This window comes from Belonocnema kinseyi, chromosome 4 (genome assembly GCF_010883055.1).
Source record: "Belonocnema kinseyi isolate 2016_QV_RU_SX_M_011 chromosome 4, B_treatae_v1, whole genome shotgun sequence".
NCBI lineage: Eukaryota > Metazoa > Arthropoda > Insecta > Hymenoptera > Cynipidae > Belonocnema > Belonocnema kinseyi.
The window spans coordinates 38624696-38645304 of NC_046660.1; the positions used below are offsets into that span (position 1 = coordinate 38624696).

The window sequence follows — 20609 nt, forward strand, 5'->3', positions numbered from 1 at the left end:
CTTAAATGCCCTTAAAACTTTTTGAAGCTCTTGAAAATTCCTGCAATGTTTAAAAATACCCAAAAACCTTTATAATTTTTGTCAAATTATTTAAATATATGAAAAATTTCTTACAATCTTTTAAAATTACCTAATAGATTTTAAAAGAATTCAATAAAATTCAGAAATAGGTATGGATCTGAATTTAATACGCCTGTTGAGTAGGTACGACAGCGCCATCAATTTGGAACTATTGGGAAAAAATTTGAATTTAAATTCTATTTTAACAAGAGACATTATTGTAAATAAATAATTTTAGACCTCAGTATAATATTTCTGATTAAAATGAATTGATATTTACTGCTCTTTTTGATTAACATTGCTCTAATTTTGATATAATTTTGAGATACCCAATAATTCACATGTCAGATGGCGCTGCAATCAAGTTAAAAGAGATACCCTGCAGGCGTATAGTGGTCAACCGATGGATTAACTTATTTAAACTTAAAAAAAAGTGATTTGAGAAGAAAAAACACCTGACTGTGTCGCAGCCCTGATTATTATCCCTAACATTTTCCCTGATTGCAAACTCTAAGTTTCGAAATAGAACCATTGAATGATTGTCAGCTGCTCGAGTTTTTAACAACTCTGCTTTTCGTTTGGACTTGTCGAGATTGGAAATGAAGAGCCAGACCATATATACTGAGTGGCAATTAATCTGAGAACAAAAAAAGAGAACGAAACAAAAAAAAAAAGAAAAATAATACAGACACTAAATTTCGATTGGATAATACTTGGCACAAGGCAAGACATTAAGAGGCACAATAGGTGGCTCACCATAGCCGGGGACTGTACAGGTACAGTGTGAATAATTGCAGTGGGTGGCGGATCGTAGTGCTCCTGGCAGAGGGATGGGAGGGTGCGCATGATTTCAGATGGAGTGAGCACTCTAATCTGATGATCTACCGAGGCTAATTGTCGAACAGGGACAAACCCCACAGTAACAGTTGCAGTGGGGGACACCTGTGACAACTGTGACAGCTGTGAGGAGACCTGGGACACCTGGGGAACAACAACGCTCTGGCTGTTAATGATAGTACTTGTACTGGTACTGGTACTGCTAGTACTGGCAGTACTGGCACTGATCGTGACATGAAGAGGTGAGGGACGTTGCTGGGGTGGTGATGACGTTTGATGTTGCCCTTCACCGGCGCCCACACCCACGTTGCCGTAAGTGGAAGCAGTTGCTGATGTGCAAGACGTAGCTGGCGATTGTGCAATTCTAGACGGGCCACTGGCAACCTCTTGGTGCGCCAGACTGTTAATGGAATTGATAGAATTGACAGAGCTGGGTCTAGGTGAAGAAGAAGGGGTGGTGGAAGTTGGGGAAGGGCTCGGAGAACAAGTTGTTAGCTGCCGCGGCGGTCCTTGCACCGCACACACCTCCGCTAGTTGACCACTGCTCGCTGCTGCCGCTGATGATCCCGGTCCTGACAGAGACAGTCCATTCTTCTCCTGCGATTTGTCCAGGTCCACCGAGGCCAAAAGTCCAATTTGTTTTTGATTGGCGGTCATAGCAACTACTGGAGGAACTTGAGCTGATGACAGAGTGGTGACAGGTTTGGTGGTGATGGTAGGTGCGCTTGTTGCAGTGACTGGGTTCGTGCTTGGTAAATCCTTGGGTATCTGTCGGTTTCAAGGGGTGCCTCGTTCACACACTTTTATCATTACAGAGTTCACGGCTTGTCGTTTAATCGAACAAGGCCGCAGCATAGTTTTTAGGAATACAGATTACAGATGTAAAGATGTTTTAGGATTAATAGTCGCTAAGGTCTATGTGGGGGCCAAAGGAACATTCTATTTAGGGGCACAAAAACTGAATATGTATACCTAATATCGCAAAAAGGGATGATTCTCTACTTGACAAGTCGTTTGAGTTGAGTTAAGTCGGCACTGATAGGAGCGACTGGTGTTTTAACATTTATCATATTTACATCTAGCAAAGGAATCAAATTATTCTTACAGAAAACTTTGAGCATTTTATCAGGAACTACTTCAATTTCTTTTGCCTAGAAAGACAACGAAAGTGCCTTTCAATTTCACTTTGTTTCAGGTATACAATAAAAGTATCCTCAGTTTTCGACTTTGAATTAAATTTCTGAAACAAAAAAGAAATTGCCAGACTCTCATGTGCCCCCAATACAATACTCTAAATTTCTCAAAAGTTTAAATCTCATTTATGCTATTTGGGAATAACTAACTACGATAACAAAAGTTTATGCAGTTGCTCTTTTCGAAAAATTCTTTCTGTAAATGAAATTTTTAGGATCATTAGCAAAAGTTTCACATATTAACTTTTTTTCCAACTTAAATGACAGAAAAGTTTTGCTGGATAAAGACAATGGTTAGCCACAAAAACTCCGACACAAGAGAACTATATACAAACAAACAAAAAAAAATCAAGTAAAATATTGTAGCAAGAAGATAAAGTAGAAAGATGTAATTGAGGAAATTCGATTTCTAGAAAATCAACATTTAATAGGCAGATCTATTGAATTTGATAGGAGAGTCTTAACTATTTATATATATAAATATATATTTACATATATATTCTAAACTTTAGAGACATAATACGTTTTTCAAATACTTATGAATCTTAAGCATCAACTTTTGTTCCTTGTCAGTAAAACTTGTCGCATACACCAGATTTCTAAAAACACTAACAATTATATTCTTGATGATACACAGGAGGAATTAAAACACCAGCTTTTTACACTGACGATAAAACATTGACTAACAGTAGATATAGCATAATACAACGGGCGAGCTGTTAGTCTGATTTTCTTGTTAGCACAGGACACCCTTCGCGATAAAGATGACTTGCAAGTCATATAAAGAAAATGTCTCGATTGGTTCTTCAAATTAAATCTGTAAATCCTGTACCTTAAAAGAAATGCGACTTTTACCTGTTGAGTTTTCTTCATGCGACTTGCCGTTCTGTTTTCCCTTGCCTGAGTCAGATACGGCGCTTTCGTTTCTGCGGGCAGGGCTCGCCACTTTTTCTGAATTTGTTTGGATCGCTCAGACCAAACTGAAAAAAAAGTAATTATTGAAGTATCATTATGATATTAAAAAATAATAAACAAGATATTTTTAGAAAGAGAAACAATTATTTAAAAAGTTGACCTCGCCAATTTTTCGATATTTCCATTGGTTGTTTACGCATCTTCATTCAAATAAATTAAATTTTAATCACAGTACATACTTAAAATTTGAGGCCAACCATTTCGGCAATATTCTGCATTTAATGAGTTTATTAAGAAATACATAGAATTTTACTTCAGAATGTCTAAAAAATAAACGATTTAAATACTCAATCAAAAAAGAGCAATTTTCTTACAAACGAAATGATTTTTAAACCCAAAAAGGCGAATTTAAATTAAATAAAGTTCAGTTCGCCGCCTAAGAAGTTAAATGTTTCCGAAAACAACTTCTAAACACGAAAACATGACATTTTCAGCAGGAAAGTTCATTTTCAACCAGGAAAGTTAAATTTTCAGCCAAAAGAGATGAATTTTTAACTTGACAAGACGAATTTTCAAACAAAAAAGTTACATTTTCAAGATCGAATTTTTTTAGAAAAGGGAGATGAATTTTCAACAACAAAATTAATTTTAAACCGAACACTTGCTTTAAGAACAAAATATTTGAACTTTCAAGCAAAAGATACAAGTTTTTGAACAAAGAAGTTGAATTTTTAACCGAATAGTTGATTTTTAAACCCACACAGATAAGTGTTCAAACCAAAAGACAAATTTTTACCAAAAAAGATTTTTCAGTCAAAAGAGAAACAAAATTCAATCAAATTGTCGAATTTTTTGCAACTTACAAAGATAAATTCTCAAGCGAAAAAGATTAATTCTCTACAAAACAGTTGAATGTTCCACTTGAAAATATGAATCTCAACAGAAAAATTCATTTTTAACAAAACTTGAAAATATGAATTTTCAAAAATTCATTCTTAACCAAATAGTTAAAATATTAACATAATAGTTACATCCCTAAAGCAAACTGATTGATTTTGAACCAAACAACAATTGCATCTTCAACTAAAACAGATTAAATTTATACTAAAAGAGATTAATTTTCAAGCCAAAAGAATAATTTTCTACAAAATAATTGCATTTTTAACCAAAAAGATTAATTTTCTACCAAAAAATGAATTTTCCGACAAAAAATTGGATTTTCAATTAAAAAAGACCAATTCTCAATTATAAATGGAATAGTTAAATTTTCAGTTAAAAAAATTCTTTTCAGTCAAAATAAAAGTAATTTTCAACAAAATAGTTAAATTTTCAACCAAAGCTGATACTTGAACAACAAAATATTTCAATTTTAAATTAAAAACGGTTGAATTGAATAAAAAATCCGAATTTTTTAAAAGCTAGTTGAACCCTTAACCATAACAGATTTGCAACTAAAAAAGATTTATCAAACAGGAAAAAAAATTCAACTAAATTGTGGAATCTACAAGCCAAATCTATATACAATTAATTTCAACGTAGTTAAATTTTAAACAAATTTATTAAAATTTAAAGTGTAAAAGGCGATTTCGGAAACAAAAATATTATAGTAGACTTATGAACCAAAAGATAAACTTTTAATCCCAAAGAATGAATTTTCTATCCAAAAGGACGTTTTTTCAACCAAACTGTTAAATTTTCAACCCAAAAGAAATATTATTTCAATAAAATAGTTTAATTTAAAACTAAAAGGCATAAATGATGAACCAAAACAAATATTTTAGTAAAAATTTTTTATTAAAACATGAATTTTCAGTCACATAGAATGAATTTTCTACCTAAAGAGACTAATGTTCAAACAACCGGTTGAAATGTTGACAAAAAATTATGATTTTAACAAAATAATTCAATTTTTAACAAAACAATGAAACTTTTAACAAACAAAAAAAGATGAATTCTCGACCAAAAATATAATAGTGGATTTTTCAATTAAAAAGAATTACCTTTAAATTAAAAAAGAACATAATAGTAGACCTTTCAAAGAGAAAGAATTAACTTTGAACCAAAAAAGATTACTTTTCTATCCAAAAGATGAATTTTCTATCCAAAAAGTCAAATGTTCAAGAAAATAATTAAAATTTAACTGAAAATACAAATTCAGAACCAAAAATTACAGTAAACTTTTTTACCAAAACATGAATTTTCAATCACATAGAATGAATTTTCTACCCAAAAAAGACTCATGTTCAACTAACCGGTAGAAATAATGACAAAAAATAATGACATTGATAAAATAATCGAATTTTCAACAGAATAGTTGAATTGTCATCAAAATAATTTAATTTTCAACCAAAAGAGATTAATTCGGAGCCAGAAATATAATAGTAGATTTTCAATTTAAAACAATTACCTTTGAACCAAAACATATGATTTTTATATCAAAAGATGAATTTTCAAACCAAATTGACGAATTTTCTATCCAAAAAGACGAATAGTTAACAAAATAGTGGAATTTTCGACAAAAAATAATGGCTTTCTAACAAAATTGTTGAATTTTCAACTAAATAATTAAATTTTGAACCAAATAATAAAAATTTTTACCGAAAAAGATGAATTGTGAACCACAAATATAATAGTAGTCTTTTCAATTAAAAAGAATCAGCTTTCAACGAAGAAGACTGGGATTTTCTTACTGGGTTCTATTAATTCAATTCGCATTTAGGCGAAAATAAAACGAAAAAGGGAAAGTTTCATGAAAACAGGGAAAAAAAGCGAATAAAATAATAATCAAATAATTTTCGTACCTGGATATTCAGTTTTCCACTCAGGATGGTTAATATTTGCATAAAGAACCATCGAGATCGTAGCGCCGGTGCCCAACTGTTCGTCTGCTTCCATCTTAGGATTATTACCTCTTTGGTTGTGTGGAACAGCCACATTTCCAGGAGTTCCCTCGTCATCGGGATTCACCCAGGGACTTGGTGGTTCCGAGTAATGTGGACTGTAATGTGGGCTACTGCCACTTAAAAAAGGATTCTTTAGAAAATCTGGCCAAGTGTGCAAAGAAATTTCATTCAGCATACAATTTAAAGTAATAGCAGATCTCGGACTCATTCGAGAAAAATATTAAATCGAAGTTTTAAAAATAAAAAAAAACATTAAAATCAAAGAAGTATCTTGAAATTTTCATTTAATATATTACCTCAATTCTCTAGAATTTTTTTGGAATTACTTGAAATCTGGTAAATATCAGATTTTTTTTTCAAATCTCTTCTTAAATATTAAGAAATTCTTTGAAACCCCTTAAAAAAATTTTAATCTCGTTAAATCCCTTTGAATCTTGGAAAAAAAACATAAACTCTTTAAAATCCCTTGAAAATGATGAATCCTTAGTAATCCCATAAAAATTGAGTAAAATCCCGTAGAACATCTTGAAATCTGGAATACCTTTCAAAAATCCTAAAAATGATAACATTGAAATTTTCTGAAACCCCATAAAATCTGATAAAGCAGTGATTTACCAATAGCGAAACTCACGAGATATGTAGTACATATTACTAGATATTTCTAAACAAAATTAGTTTGGGGATTTTCAGGATATTCAATTTCCAATAATTTTAGAAAAACAGTCGCCATCTGACCATTTTTAAATTTGTTTTAACCTTTTTGGGGATCAATTGAAAGAGCAAGAATTCCCACGTAACAAAATGTCAAATATCAACGCTCTTTCGAATGATTGTGAAAAATAAAAAAATAAATGTTATTGAATAAACTGTGAAATATGGAATCCTTTATTTTCACCATAGAATTATGTATCCAAATTCCAAATGATTCTGTTACCCTAAGCTGGACTCCTCTGTCTTATTTGAAATGGAATTGGTCTACAATCTTGTGGAATAATAGTTTACTTTCTTTTTAAATGCTTTGAAAGTTTCTGAAATCCGACAAAAGTATTTGAAAACTCTTTAAAAAATTTTCACCCCCCTAAATTACTTGGAATTAAAAAAAAAAACCTAAATCTTTTAAGCTCTTTGAAATCCTTCGAAAACAAAATCTGAAATTTTAAAAATTATTTTAATTTGAATTTTTTTTAAATTTGAGTGAAATGTCTAGTGATGTCACAAATGTTGAGTAAAATCCCGTAAAACATCTTGAAATCAGTTATGTCATTCAATATTTCTTCAAAAATGATGAAATCCCATAAAATTCCATGGAATTCGTATAATTCCCTCTTAGTCCCGTAAAATTTTGTTCAATTTAATTTACCCTCTAAAATCCTTTTATATCTTTCGTACACTTTTAAAATCCCTTGACATTAATAAAATCCCTAGTAATCCCAAAAAAAATCGAGGAAAATCCCATAAACATCTTGGAATCTGTAACAATTAAATTCTGTTGAAATCCTTACTGTCCTTTTTTGTTCACCCATTTAATCAATAGAAATTCTTTAAAATCTTGTGAAATCCTTTTATTTTGAAATCCTACGGAATTCTTGGCAACCACTTAATATTTATGAATTCTCGATAAATTCCTTGGATTTGAAAAAAATCGACAGTTTTTTAAATCTTTTGAAGTACTTTAAAAACAAAATTTCTTCAATCTTTGGAAATTCTTAATAATGGGACAAATATTGAGTGAAATCCCTTGATTTTTTTTAAATACTTCGAAATAAACATTAATTAAACATTTTAAAACCTTGTATATCTTGAAATATTTAATATCATTTAAATTTTAAACTGTTTAAGAAATGCTCAAATCTTTGAAATCATCTAAGATCCCATAAAATTCGATGAAATTCGTAGAAATCCCTAAAACTCTTAACATTTTGTTCTATCTAATTTACTCCCTAAATTATTCTCGAAATTCTTTGAAATTCCCACAAATCCCTTGAAATCCTTTATTACCATTAAAGAATCGATTTATCTTTTAAATCATCTTAAATTTGCTGAAATGCACTGACAAAAAAAAAAAAAACTATTTTTTTAAATCCTTTGAAATTAATAGAAATTCTTTATAATCTTGGGAAATCTTTAGTAACAGCACAAATATTGAATGAAATTCTTTGAACTCTTTTTAAATACTTCAAAAGCTTTTAAATAAAATGAAATTCATTTTTTTAACCATTGAATTATTTCGAAACTCTTCGAAATCCCTGGAAAACTTTCCGAACTTTTTTGCAATCCCTTGAATTCCATAGAAACTCTTAATAATTTTATAGAATATTTGAATTTCTTTCGAAATCTTTTAAATCTTCCGAAATCATTTCAAATTTCTTTAAAAAAAATTAATATCTTGAAATTTTCTACACTCCAATCAAATTGGATGAAATACCTTAGAATCTTTTAAAATACACTATATTCTTTAAAATCCTATGAAACTGTTAAAGCCCTTAAATTTTTTAAATTCTGTACTCTAGATGTTCTTTAAAATGTTATTAAGTTTCATTTACGCCCAAAATTTCTTTAGAAATTCTTTTAAATTCCCCAAAATCTCTTGAAATCCTTTGATAATCTTGTAAAATCATTGAAATCTTCTGACATCCCATAAAATCTCATGGAATCCGTAGAAATCCCTAGAACTTTCTAAAAATGTTGTTCCAGTTTATTTACTTCCTAAAGTTCTCTAGAAATTCTTTTAAATTCCTTCAAATTTCATTGAATCCTTTAATACCTTTTTAAAATTCCTTGAAGTTTTTTACCCTCTTTTAAAATTTCTTGGAATCCCGTAGAATAATTTTAAATTCCCTGAAATTGATTGTTGAATCTCTAGTGATTTCATAAAAATCGAGTAACCTACCATATAACATCTTGAAATTTGCGATATCTTTCAAACATTTTTTTAAAAAGATGAAATCTTTGAAATCATCTGAAAGCCCGCAAAAGCCAATAAAACCTGACGAAACCACTTGAAATCTTCTAAAATACCCTAAAAGCTTGAAAATACTTTGAAATGATTTGAAATCTTACAAAAACCCTTCAATTCTATCGAAATTCTCTGAAATCTCAATAAAACTCTCAATTTTTTTGCATATCTTTTGAAATCCACAGAAATTCATTCAGGGTGGCCGTTTTAATCGACGAAATAAATTCCCGGTTTTTTCCCGGTTCGTAAAACATTTTTCACGGTCAATGAAATTAAAAAAATGGAACTCTAAAGCTAAAAAAATTTCCACTTGAGGTAATATCTTGAGCTGCAAAACAAAGCATTCAAAGTGGAAATGTTAAATTTTGAACTTTTAAAATTGAAATTTAAGTTTTTAATTTAAAAATGTTGTATTCAAATGCTCAAAAATGTACGCGTATAAAATTAAAGGTAATAACATTTTTCAATATAAAAAAATATAAATCCACCTTATCATTCTCAATGCTCTAAAATAAAAAATCAATCAATGAACTTGAAAATGTTCAAAATTATATAATTTTTAATAATTTTAAGCTGGAAACATTAAATATTGAAAACTTGCAAAATTTTTAACTGAACACTTCTTAAATTACAAATTCAATTATTTTCTTTTTAAACAGTTTAAACATCCTTGGAAAGATTAAAAATTTTATTTTAAAATGTTGAAAAATCTAGAGGTTGTATCAAATTTAAAATTATTTTGGAAATTTTTCAGAACTTTTAAAAATCTGTTGAAATTAATTGAATCTTTTCTACAATTTTCAGAAAATCCTGCAAATTTTAGAAAATTTCTTTACAATTTGGATGTATAAATAATAATTAGATTTTATTCAAGAATTGTGAAAGGCTTGAAAAGAATAAAAACATTTTCTTAAGATTCCTAGGAAGATTAAAAATAATATTCCATTTTGAAAAATTATTTTAAGAGAATATTTAAAAAGTATTTTTAAAAATTTAAACAAAATTTTCAAAAAAGATTCTAGAAGATCTTAAGAAAACTTTCTAAAATTTGCATGATCATTTTTATTCTTTTTAAAACTCCTAAATATATCTTAAAATTACTCAAATTTTTTATACAAATGTTCATTTGTAAATTACACATCAAAATTTAAAAATTTCACTTACAAATTAAGCATTTTTCAAATAAAACAATTAAAATTGTAACGTTCAAAGTTTAAATGTTCTTCGAAATTTGAACGATTCAAGGCTTTCTATGTCCAACAATTCAGTTAAAGATTCTTTACTTTTCAATATTTGGTTTCAATTTACTTGTCTTCAATAAAAATTCAAATATTGCTAAATATTTAATAATTAATCTTTTTTTTTAAATTAAAAATTTCAAATTGAGTGGATTAAAAATTGAATATTTTACACTGAAACAATATTTTAAATTTAATAAAATTCTTAAATTAAAAATATGTTATTATGAAGTTATTTTTAAGTTGAAAATAGTCTATAAACTTTCAGTCACACGTTCAGATTTGTTTAATGACTAAGACTTTCAAATTGAAACCGATTAAGTTTTAACGTTAAAATCTGAAAATTCTTAAATTTTAAACTGATTTAAAATCGTTTTGTCAAATCGGTTTTGTTCGCTTTTGATTACTTAAAGTAAAAATAAATTTAAAAAAATAATTCATTAAATAAAAATGTTTTTCATCCAAAGTTTTCAACATTAAAGGCTTTTATTTTTTATTTGTTCGAGTCTTTAAGAAAGCATTTAAAAATTCTTTAAATTAAAAATGTAAGTTTAAAGCTAAAAATTTTGAATGGAAAATTTTTAATGTACAGTAAATTTTTAATTACGCATTGTAAGCTAAATAATAGCATAATTAAGAACATAACAATTCAACTAATTATTTAAAAACTGTTGAAATCGAATGTAGACAGATTTTTCTTCTACAAATTTGTAAAATTCTCAGAAAAAAAATTAACTTTCATTTCCCGGGGTTTCCCGGTCTTAAAAAATTTCCGGTCCAGCGGCCACCCTGTCATTATAATCTTATGGAACCATTGAATACTCGTATCTTTTTAAATCATATGAATGTCTCAAATATTGTTATATTCTTAAAGATACTATAAATACTTCGAAATTAGATGAAACTTCTTGAAATTTCTTAAAATCCCTTGAAACATTGTAAAATACATTGAAAGCTTTAAAACACAAAAAATGTTTTAAAGTCCCTGAAATTAGTTTAAATTCTTTATAATACCTTGGAATCCGTTTAAATCTTGTCAAATTTTAACCAATCTATGGAATGTTATGAAAAATCTTAAAATCTTTTGAAGCTTCGATTTTTGAAGCCAATCTAATGAAGAAGTTTAAAAATATGTTTAAATTCAAAGTAAAAAAAAATAGTTTTTAATGTACAAACAATTTTTAATTAATTTTAGAATTTAGTAATTTTAGAAAATAGCATTAGTGTCCGAGGCTGGTAAAAGACACTTACTTGCTGTATTCGGAACAGTAAGGCGAGGGCGGTGGAAAACTCATAGGAGAATTTAAGTTGGATTGACCAACTGATGGCAGAGAGCTGGAAACTTGTGTTCTGGCCAACTGCAAATTTACTTGTAAACCTTTATAACAGAAAAATAGTCATTTGTTAAAATTTTCAATACCGGATTAATTCTTAATAAAAATGACAAAATCTGGCCTAACAAATTTTCTCTTACTATGATGAGGAGAAGGAGAAACTAGAGGTGTAGTAGGAGCAGAAGCATGCGGAGTAACTTGCGGCTGAATCGGAAATACAGACGATTCCTGAGATTCTTGAGATTCATCGGTGAGGACACCCTTAAATATGTCCTCCACATCTTTGCTGTCCATGTTCGGCAAGCCTGGGACAACAGGTTTTTATTCAGGTATAATTTTTCATAGTACGGAGCAATTGAAATATTTCGAATTTTTAAAAACAATCGACTCAGAGATTAAGATGTTTAATTAAGAAAGCTTTAACAAATTATATTTACCAGATATTTTACAAATATATTGGCGCCATTGATTAATAAAATAATTAAATAATACTAAAACTATAATAAAGCCATTTTTATTTGAGATTGAATTTGGCTCATTGTATATGCCTTAATTTCATGATTTTGAATACTAATTAAAATGTTTATAGTATCTTTTTTATACTTAAAATTCAGTGAAAATTTAGATAAATTAGTATGAGTATCGTATCAAATTGAATTTAAACCGCTTCCAGTTTGTAAGGTTTTAAGTAAAAATATTCCATTTTCAACAAAATATATGAATTTTTAACCAAATATTTGAATTTTCAACTACTAAGATTAATTTCCTATCAAACACGACGATTTTCCAACTAAATACATGAATTATCAACCAAATAGTTTAATTTTAAAGTGAAAAAGATCAATTTTCCACACAAAAAAAAAACAAACAAATTTTCAACCAAAGTAAAGAATTTTCAATCAACATCAAATGAAATAGATCAATTTTAAACCAAAAAGATTAATTTTTAACAAAATAGTTCAAATTTCAACGCAATCATTTTATTTTCAACCAAAAAAATCAATTGTGAACTAAAATGATGCATATTTGACTGGAATAATTGAATTCCCAACTAAATAGAGTAATTTTCAAATAAGAATATTAAATTTAGAAAATAAAAACAGAATAGTTTTCTACCAAAAAAGACGAGTTCTCAATAAAATACATGAAATTTTAACTAAATATTTGGATTTTTTGCTAATAAAGACAAATTTTCAACAGAATAGATGATTTTTAAAATAAAAAATGTCATTTTTTCAACAAAAAATGGAATAGTTAAATATTCAGTTACAAAAATTAATTTTCAACCAAACTGAAGAATATTTGAACAGGATACTTAAATTTGCAACTAAAATGATAAATTTTCAAAGCAGAAGATTAATTTTCAAACAAAAAAATTAATTTTCTACCAAAAAGAGACGATTTTTCAACAAATTAAACGCATTTTCAAATTAAATAGTTTAATTTTTGACTAAAAAGGCACATTCTTAACCAAACAGTTGAATTTTGAAATAAAAGATACCAATTTAAAACAAAAAAGTGGAAGTTAAACTTCCAGTTAAGAAAATTAATTTTCAACGATAACGAGTTGTCAACAAAGTAGTAAAATTATTCAACCAAAGTGATGAATTTTCAACTAAATTTTTTTTCACTGAAATGGTTTAATTCTCAACCCAAAGGAAGAATTTTTAACTAAATGATGAATTTTAAACTGGAATAGTAGAATTTTCAATCAAGAAGATTAATTTCTACCAATAATGATGAATTTTCACGTAAAAAAGATAAGTTGTTAACCGAAAATTAAAAAGTTAAATTTTCCGTTAAAATACTTAATATTCAACCAGAAAGATGATCTTCAACTAAGATGATGGAATATTCAACTGGAATAATTTAATTTTCAATGAAAAAGATAATAATTTTTAACCAAACTGATGAATTTCCAACCACAAATATTAATTTCTACCAATGAAAATATACATTTTCAACACGATACATAAACTTTCAATAAAAAAAGATAAATTGTCAACCAAATATTGACCCGTTTAATTTTTAGTTAAAAAATTAATGTCCAATAAAAGAGATGAATTTTTAACTGAGCTGATGGAATATTCTTCTACTATATTAATTAAATTTTAAACCAAAAAGATGAATTATCAACTAAAATGATGAAATTTATTTAGAATAATTGAATTTTCGGCTAAAAAGATGAATTTTCAACCAAAAAGATTAATTTCTATCAAAAAGACGAATTTTCGACAAAAAAATCATTGTTTAACCAAAAATTGAATAGTTAAATTTTTAGGTAAAAGAAATTAATTCATAACCAAAGAGATACATTTTTAAGTAAAATTATGAAATATTCAATTAGAATCGTTACATTTTCATTTTAAACAAAAATCAATTTTAAGTTAAAGAAACAATGAAATTTCAACAAAATAGCTCATTTTTAAACCAAAGAGATGAATTTGTAATTATAATGATGAATCTTAAAATAATAAAATATTTTTTAAGAACGGATTTGCACTTTTAACAAATTAATTAAATTTTTATTTAAAAAAAAAGAAGAATTCGAGACGAATAATGTAGTAGTTGATATTTCAACCAAAAAATATTTAATTTTTGACCAAAAATAGTTAAATTTAAAAAAAAAAAACGATTTTTCAAAATCACTCTAATTTTCAACTAGGAACAATTTTCCAAGTGAAGAGACAGAAAACATTGCACAACAAATATTGAATTTTCAAACAAATTTTTTCATCCAGATACTTGAATATTCAGCTATAAATAATCAACTTTCAATCAATTATGGATACAAAATTTTATACTGCAATTTAAAAAAAAAACGAATTAAACACGCTCTCAAAAAATTCCCTTAATTTAAAAAAATCCTGACATTTCCACGTTTTTCCAGACAGAGTAGACAGCCTGCTGACATAGAAACAAAAAAAAATCCGTCACATACCTGTATCTCTAACCATCGATTCCAAATTGAAATGCGGGCTTAGAATATCAGTCAACTCATCCTTACTCGGACCCGGAGCATTATCCAATTCCTCCAAAGCTTCACTAGCCTTCGCCAAATCATCATCCCTCTCATTCATGATCGTATTTACCAAATCATTATCAAGCAAATCTCCCGAAATCGGCAAAATATCCAGAGGAACTTCTGAATCACTAACATCATCATCCAAAATTTCCTCCCTCTTGATCTGCCTCTCAATTGGCAGCTTCACCTCCTCCCTCTCCTGCTTCGCTTTTACCTTCTCAATCGCCTTGAGCTCATCCTGCGACAACTGAATGGTCCCGCCCGTATTTCTCGCAATCTTCGTCTCACCGTCCGAGCCGCTTCCATTTTCCGAGTCGTTCTCTTTGGTTGTGTCCATAAGAACCTTGCCGAAGAATGCCTCTTGCATGTAAAGAGGAAAACATTCGGAGAGCTTGGTCTTTGGTTTTCTCCTTTGAGGCTTCCTCCTCGGCTTGTCTTCCGACAAACCAACCATTCCCTCGGGAGCCTTCTCTGCATCACCCTCCTCCTCCTTATCCTTCCTCGTTCCTCTGATTTTAACGATAAATCCACCAATTCCAAGTTTCTGCAAATTCCTCTGGCGCTTGCGTCGCAGAACCGGTACGCCGTTCTCCGTCGTGTAGATACTGAATCCCTCGGGTGGAGGTTCGCCACCACGAGGTGTCCAGACCATGCCCTCCTTCAGAACTTCAATCGGCTCGTCTTTGACATCGAGAAGATCGAGTTGTGCGCCAGCATCCTCCATCGAATTGTCGAGACTACCACCAGCGACAACCGACTCTATCGTTGCCATGATGTCCGCCTCTTTATCAACAACCGGTAGAAGCTTTCGACGCTTTTTTCGTGTCTGCTGATGCTCAAAGGTCAACGATTTGATGTGATTCATCCCGGACTCGGACAAGTAAACACCGTCGACTAAATACTGTTGAGGCGAAGGTTTATAGACTTCGGGCGTCTCAGGGACAGGTGGCGGCGAGCGAGGAAATTTCGGTTGTGGTTTTGGCAAGGTTCGCAAAATATGAGGAGGTGGCTCGTCACTCGGCCGACATCTCGTGCAATTGTAGCCTTCCTCGGCGCACTTTTCCGCGTCGGCTTCATTTTTTATCGAGTCGCAGGAGCAGTGGAGCCACCTCTCGCATTGTATGCATTGAATAATTAAATCTCCTTCATTGTAAGGCAGTGTGCATTCCAGACAGGTGGCATGCGAGGCGCAAGGTCCGCACTGGGTGTAGTTTTTCTGCCAGTTGCAGTTGAATCCAGGATCATTTGAACCGCAAGTCTGACACTGGGCACACCACTTGCACTTCCAATTACCCTGAGGCACGTAATCCAAGGGCGGATCCATACAGTATATGTGATAGCTTATGTCACAGTCGTCACAAAGTATCAGGCGACCCTCGTCGTTCTTCTCGCCGCAACCTTCGCAGACAGTACAGTCGAGGCATCGCCAGCCCTTCTGCAAAATCACCTTCGTGACTTTGACATTCGCACAGTAGGGATGATAGCATTGTCCGCACTGTGCACAGGATATCAAGCATCCTTCTTGGTCGGTACCGATTGCCCCGCACATCACGCAGATGTCTTGGGTTAAGACAAATTTGTCCTTTGCCGAGCATAAGACTAGTCGGTTTTCGACTCCAGGCTCGTCTTCTTTTGAGGACTCGGACATACACTGCAAAGGTAAATTGGCAATTAAGGTAAGAATGGCGATTATGTTTTTCTCTAGACAGCAGAATTTTGATATATAATAATGACAGGGTGTTCAGCGATTCTCAGGAACAAAATTTAAGACATTTGCCAGGTTTTCCAGGCCAAGAAGTCATGTTTTTCCGGGCCTCTTTTTTTACTTCAAATAATAAAATTACCGTTTATTAAAGGTGTAAAAAATTAGCCTTTTCATTTTTTATTGACCAAGCATTTTAGAAGAAAGCATCAACATAAACAAATTCTTAATTTTTTGCGGACATAAGTTGTCTTTGAAATTCTTAAAATCTTTGAAATCTTAAAATATCTGTGACAACTCTTAAAAATTTTTAAATTTTCGTAAAATGTTTGAATTCTTGAAATCTTTGTGAACTTTTTCGAGATATTTTGAAATTGTTATGAAATATTTGTGAAATCTTTTGTATTCATTTGAAATTATTATATTTATATATTTATTATATTATTAATTTATAATCTTTGGGAAATCTTCCAAAATCTTTTGAACTCTTTTCAATTCTTTGAAATCTGGTGTACTATAATCTTTTTTCAAATTCTTTACATTTTTTTTTAAATCTTTGGAATTCCTGTATTTTTTAAAAATCTTTATTAAACTTTTGAAATATTTGTAAAATCCTGTCAACGTATTTTGTATCCATTTTAAATCATTAAAATATTTGTAACTTATGTTAAATACTTTGAAATTTGAGACATCTGGTATAGTTTTTTTTAAATTATTAAAATCTTTTTAAGTTTTGAAATATTTGGAAATGTTTAAAATATTTTAAATTTGATGTACACGCCTTTTTTAAACCTCTGAAATCTTTGTATGATGTTAAAAATTCTTTAAAACATTTTAAAATCTTTTGAAATCTTTAGTAATGTTTTGTAATCTAGCGTCCACTCGAAAACTGAGTGGTGGAAAAAAACAGAGTATAGAATTATTCACAATGTTAAAGTGTATTCATTGCAATCTATAAAATAATTGGTAAAATCTAAAAAAAAAACACGTAGAAAATCTTGTTATTTATTCTGCAATGGGTAAAAGATCAATTATATCTTAATAAATAAAAAACTGTTCATTATCAAGATTTCTTCTAAAAGAGATGTTTCTTTCATAATAGACGATAATATTTAAATTACTTATCGCAAAAAAATGCAATGTTCTTCTGAAAAGTTTAACGACATTTCCAAGTTTTTAAGGTTAAAAAAATTCAAGAATTTCAAGGTATTCAAGATCTCTGGACACACTGTATATATATCAGGATTGCTACAATATCCCAATTTCAAAATTCCCTGTCTTTTCCCTGATCAATTTTTCATTTTTCTTGGCTATCTCAAATTCTTTGAAATAAAAAAATAAAGTTGTTTGGGTGCCACATTGAATTTGTGCACACAAAACATGAGTTTTTAACATAATTCTTGAATTTTCAATTAAATAGTTAAAATTTTCAACAAAATATTTTAATTTTAAACCTACAAAGATGATCTTTCAACTAAATGGTCGAATTTTCAAACAAAAAATATCAATTGGAAAAAAGATGAATTTTCAAAAAAATTGTTAAATTTTCAACCAGAGATGACTTTTTAAATAAAATCATGAATATTTAACAATAAAAAGCATTTTTAATCAATATTGCCAAACTTTTAGCCAATTACTTGAATTTTCCTCCCACAAAAATTTTCTACAAAAAAAAAAGATTTATGAACAAAATAGTTTAATTTTTAATCGATAAGATAAATTTTGTATCAAAAAGGTGAGACTTTAACAAAAGATAGCATTTTTAACAAATATTTTTCAACTTTTAGCCAAGTAGTTGCATTTTAAATCAAATGATCGCGCTTTTAAAAAAAGAAAAAAGAATAAGTTTTAAAGTCTAATTTTGAAACAAAACAAAAAATACATTTTCAAGCAGAGACGAATTTTTTATTGAAATGTTTCAGTTTTAACCAAAAAAAAATTCTTTATTATCAATTAATGTTCAACCTTTAGCCAAGAAGTTTAATTTTTAACCGAAAAAATGAAGTCTCACCAAAAAAAGTAATAGCTGAGATTTGAACTAAAAAAGATTTTAATTTTAAATCAAAAGTGGGTCAAATTCAATTGAAAAAATAAGAAAAACCGTTGAATTTTATGCAAATAAAAAGATTTTTTACTAAACCAAGAGAATTTATAACCAAAAAATACGAATTTTCTACAAAACAGTGGAATTTTCAACAAAAATAGTTCATTTTCAATCAAAAAGTTCACATTTTAAATAAAACACAGTTTCATTCAACCATAGGTGATTATTATTCAAACAAATTGAATCAATTTGACATAAAAGAGATGAATTTTCAAGTAAAATGATTAATCTTACTTAAATTAAAAAAATTGTTTAATCAAGAACAGTTGAATTCAATTAAAAAAAGATCAATTCTTAACGAAGAACGTAACAGTCGATATTTCAACCAAAAGGTTTTTATTTTAAACTACAAACAGCGAAGTTCACTCAAAAATATAAGTTTTTAATCAAATAGTTCAAACTTAACCAAAATAGGTTAATTTTTTATAAAAAAAAAGATCCAATTTATATGGAAAGGGCATCTTTATACGAAAAAGACGCATTTTATACAAAAGATTTGAATTTTCGGCAAAGAAAGATTTTTCAATCAAAATAGAAAAGAAATATCAACCAAATTTCTGAATGTTCAACCCAAAAAGGAAAATTTTGAAGCAAAAATGTAATTTATAACAAAATAATTGAATTTTCTATCAACATGATCAACCCCAAAATACGAATCTTCAACAATAAAGTTAATTTTTTAACAATGAAGCTCATTTTCCACCAAACAGTTGAATTTTCAACTGAAAAATTGAATCTACAACCAAAAATGATTCAATTTTGAACCAAAAATAGAATAGTTTAGTTTGCCTCAGAATTGGCAAGAAAATAACCAATTTTAAAATAGCGATACAGAATATTATAAACTTCAGTTTATCAAAAGTTCCCGGACTTTCCATAATTCCCTGACCTGCATCAACCCTGCATATATACATAACATGTCACTGTTTATACCCGAAATCAGTTAAAACTAGTTTTATCCAGATAAAACACGAAAATACCTGGAGTATTTGTCAACATTAGTTTCAACTAGTTAAAACGCGGAGATTAATCAAGTGCTTTTGTGAAAATCCCAACAAATTTTAAATTCCATCTGATTTCGTCTTTTAACTGAAAGAACCAGTTAAAACTAAGACTCACCCAATTGTACTTTTCAAAGAACCAGTTTTACCTGCACTATTCAGTGAAAATCCGAAATACTGAGAGTGCAGATGACTGCCCACAAAAATTTAATTTAGTTTCAACAAAAATATTTTCAGTTAAAACGCGAAATAAGAAAAAAGAAAGTCAAAGAAAAAAAAAACAATACCTGCAATCCGAGCCCAGGAACACCAAAAATGCCCCTCATTTTAGCTTTTGGTCCTCTCTTCCTCCCAAATTCATTCATCTTCTGCCGCTTTTGGTAACCGTGTTTTCCAATTCCCTTGGGTCTGCCAACGATGCCACCACCAAGTCCAAACCTTTTTTTCGCAATCTTGGAAGCACAAAACGGTTTCCCTTTCCCAAGCCCCAGTGAAAAATACGAATCATCCATTCCTCCCGTATAATCATACTCCGACGAATCCCCATCATACAAACTGTCTTGCGATCCCGTCAAACTCAAATCCAATCCATGATCATCAAAACTGTCCTTGCGCTTCATCAGTGCCATATTCTTGCAATTCTTGCAGACATACTCATAATCCGAATTTTCCTCTTTACGCTTCTGATAAGTGTGCGGATCCGCGTCCGCGTCACAGGTCCCATGGACAAATTTCTTACACGAGTTGCACTGTACCATTTCGCGATAGGCGGCCGCCCGATAAGCTTTTCGGCAGAGCGGACATGAAAATCCCTTGTTCCGTTGTTGGTAGCACGAGTCGCAAACTGTGTACTGAGCATGCCATCTTGATGACAGTCCAGCGCCTGGAGTTCGCGAACCACAATCAGTGCAAATTCGACAGCTCAGACACTTCCAACCGAATTTTGGAATGGAGGTGACAACTGGCCTCATACAGCCGGGATGGTAAACCTTCTCGCAATTCTCGCAAACTATCACTTTTGATACTTCTTCGGGCTGCCGACAGACTTGGCAGACACGACAACTTCCACATTGCCAGCCAGCTCGAACTCCCGGCAAAAGGCGGAGACCCACACAACTTCCATGATAGTGCTGACAGCAGACGGAGCACATCACTAGTTTTGAGACATCTCCAAGCTGTCCGCAATCTCCACAAAATATCTCGGGATTTACTGAAATCATTTCAAAATATTTCTCCTCTATTTTTTATCGTCGAATTACAACAATTTGAGGAATGCAAGTGTTTTATCATCACAAGGGTGGCGATTTTGGCGGACAATTTCAAATTCCCGGGCAAGTTTTT

The 20609-nt window shown here is 30.1% G+C and overlaps 1 protein-coding gene across 3 annotated transcripts in view; it reads right to left on the bottom strand.

Moving 5' to 3' along the window:
• Positions 1–20609, bottom strand: part of LOC117171274 (histone-lysine N-methyltransferase 2C-like) — a 166826-nt gene that overhangs the window by 121147 nt on the left and 25070 nt on the right. For all 3 annotated transcript variants that reach the window (XM_033358411.1, XM_033358413.1, XM_033358412.1), the window contains exons 8-14: positions 19556–20478; positions 14378–16112; positions 11577–11741; positions 11354–11480; positions 5807–6024; positions 2946–3070; positions 1423–1665 (exon numbers count right to left, since the gene is read on the bottom strand). In XM_033358411.1, coding sequence (XP_033214302.1) covers positions 1423–1665; positions 2946–3070; positions 5807–6024; positions 11354–11480; positions 11577–11741; positions 14378–16112; positions 19556–20478 — 3536 coding nt within the window. The remainder of the gene's footprint in view (positions 1–1422; positions 1666–2945; positions 3071–5806; positions 6025–11353; positions 11481–11576; positions 11742–14377; positions 16113–19555; positions 20479–20609) is intronic.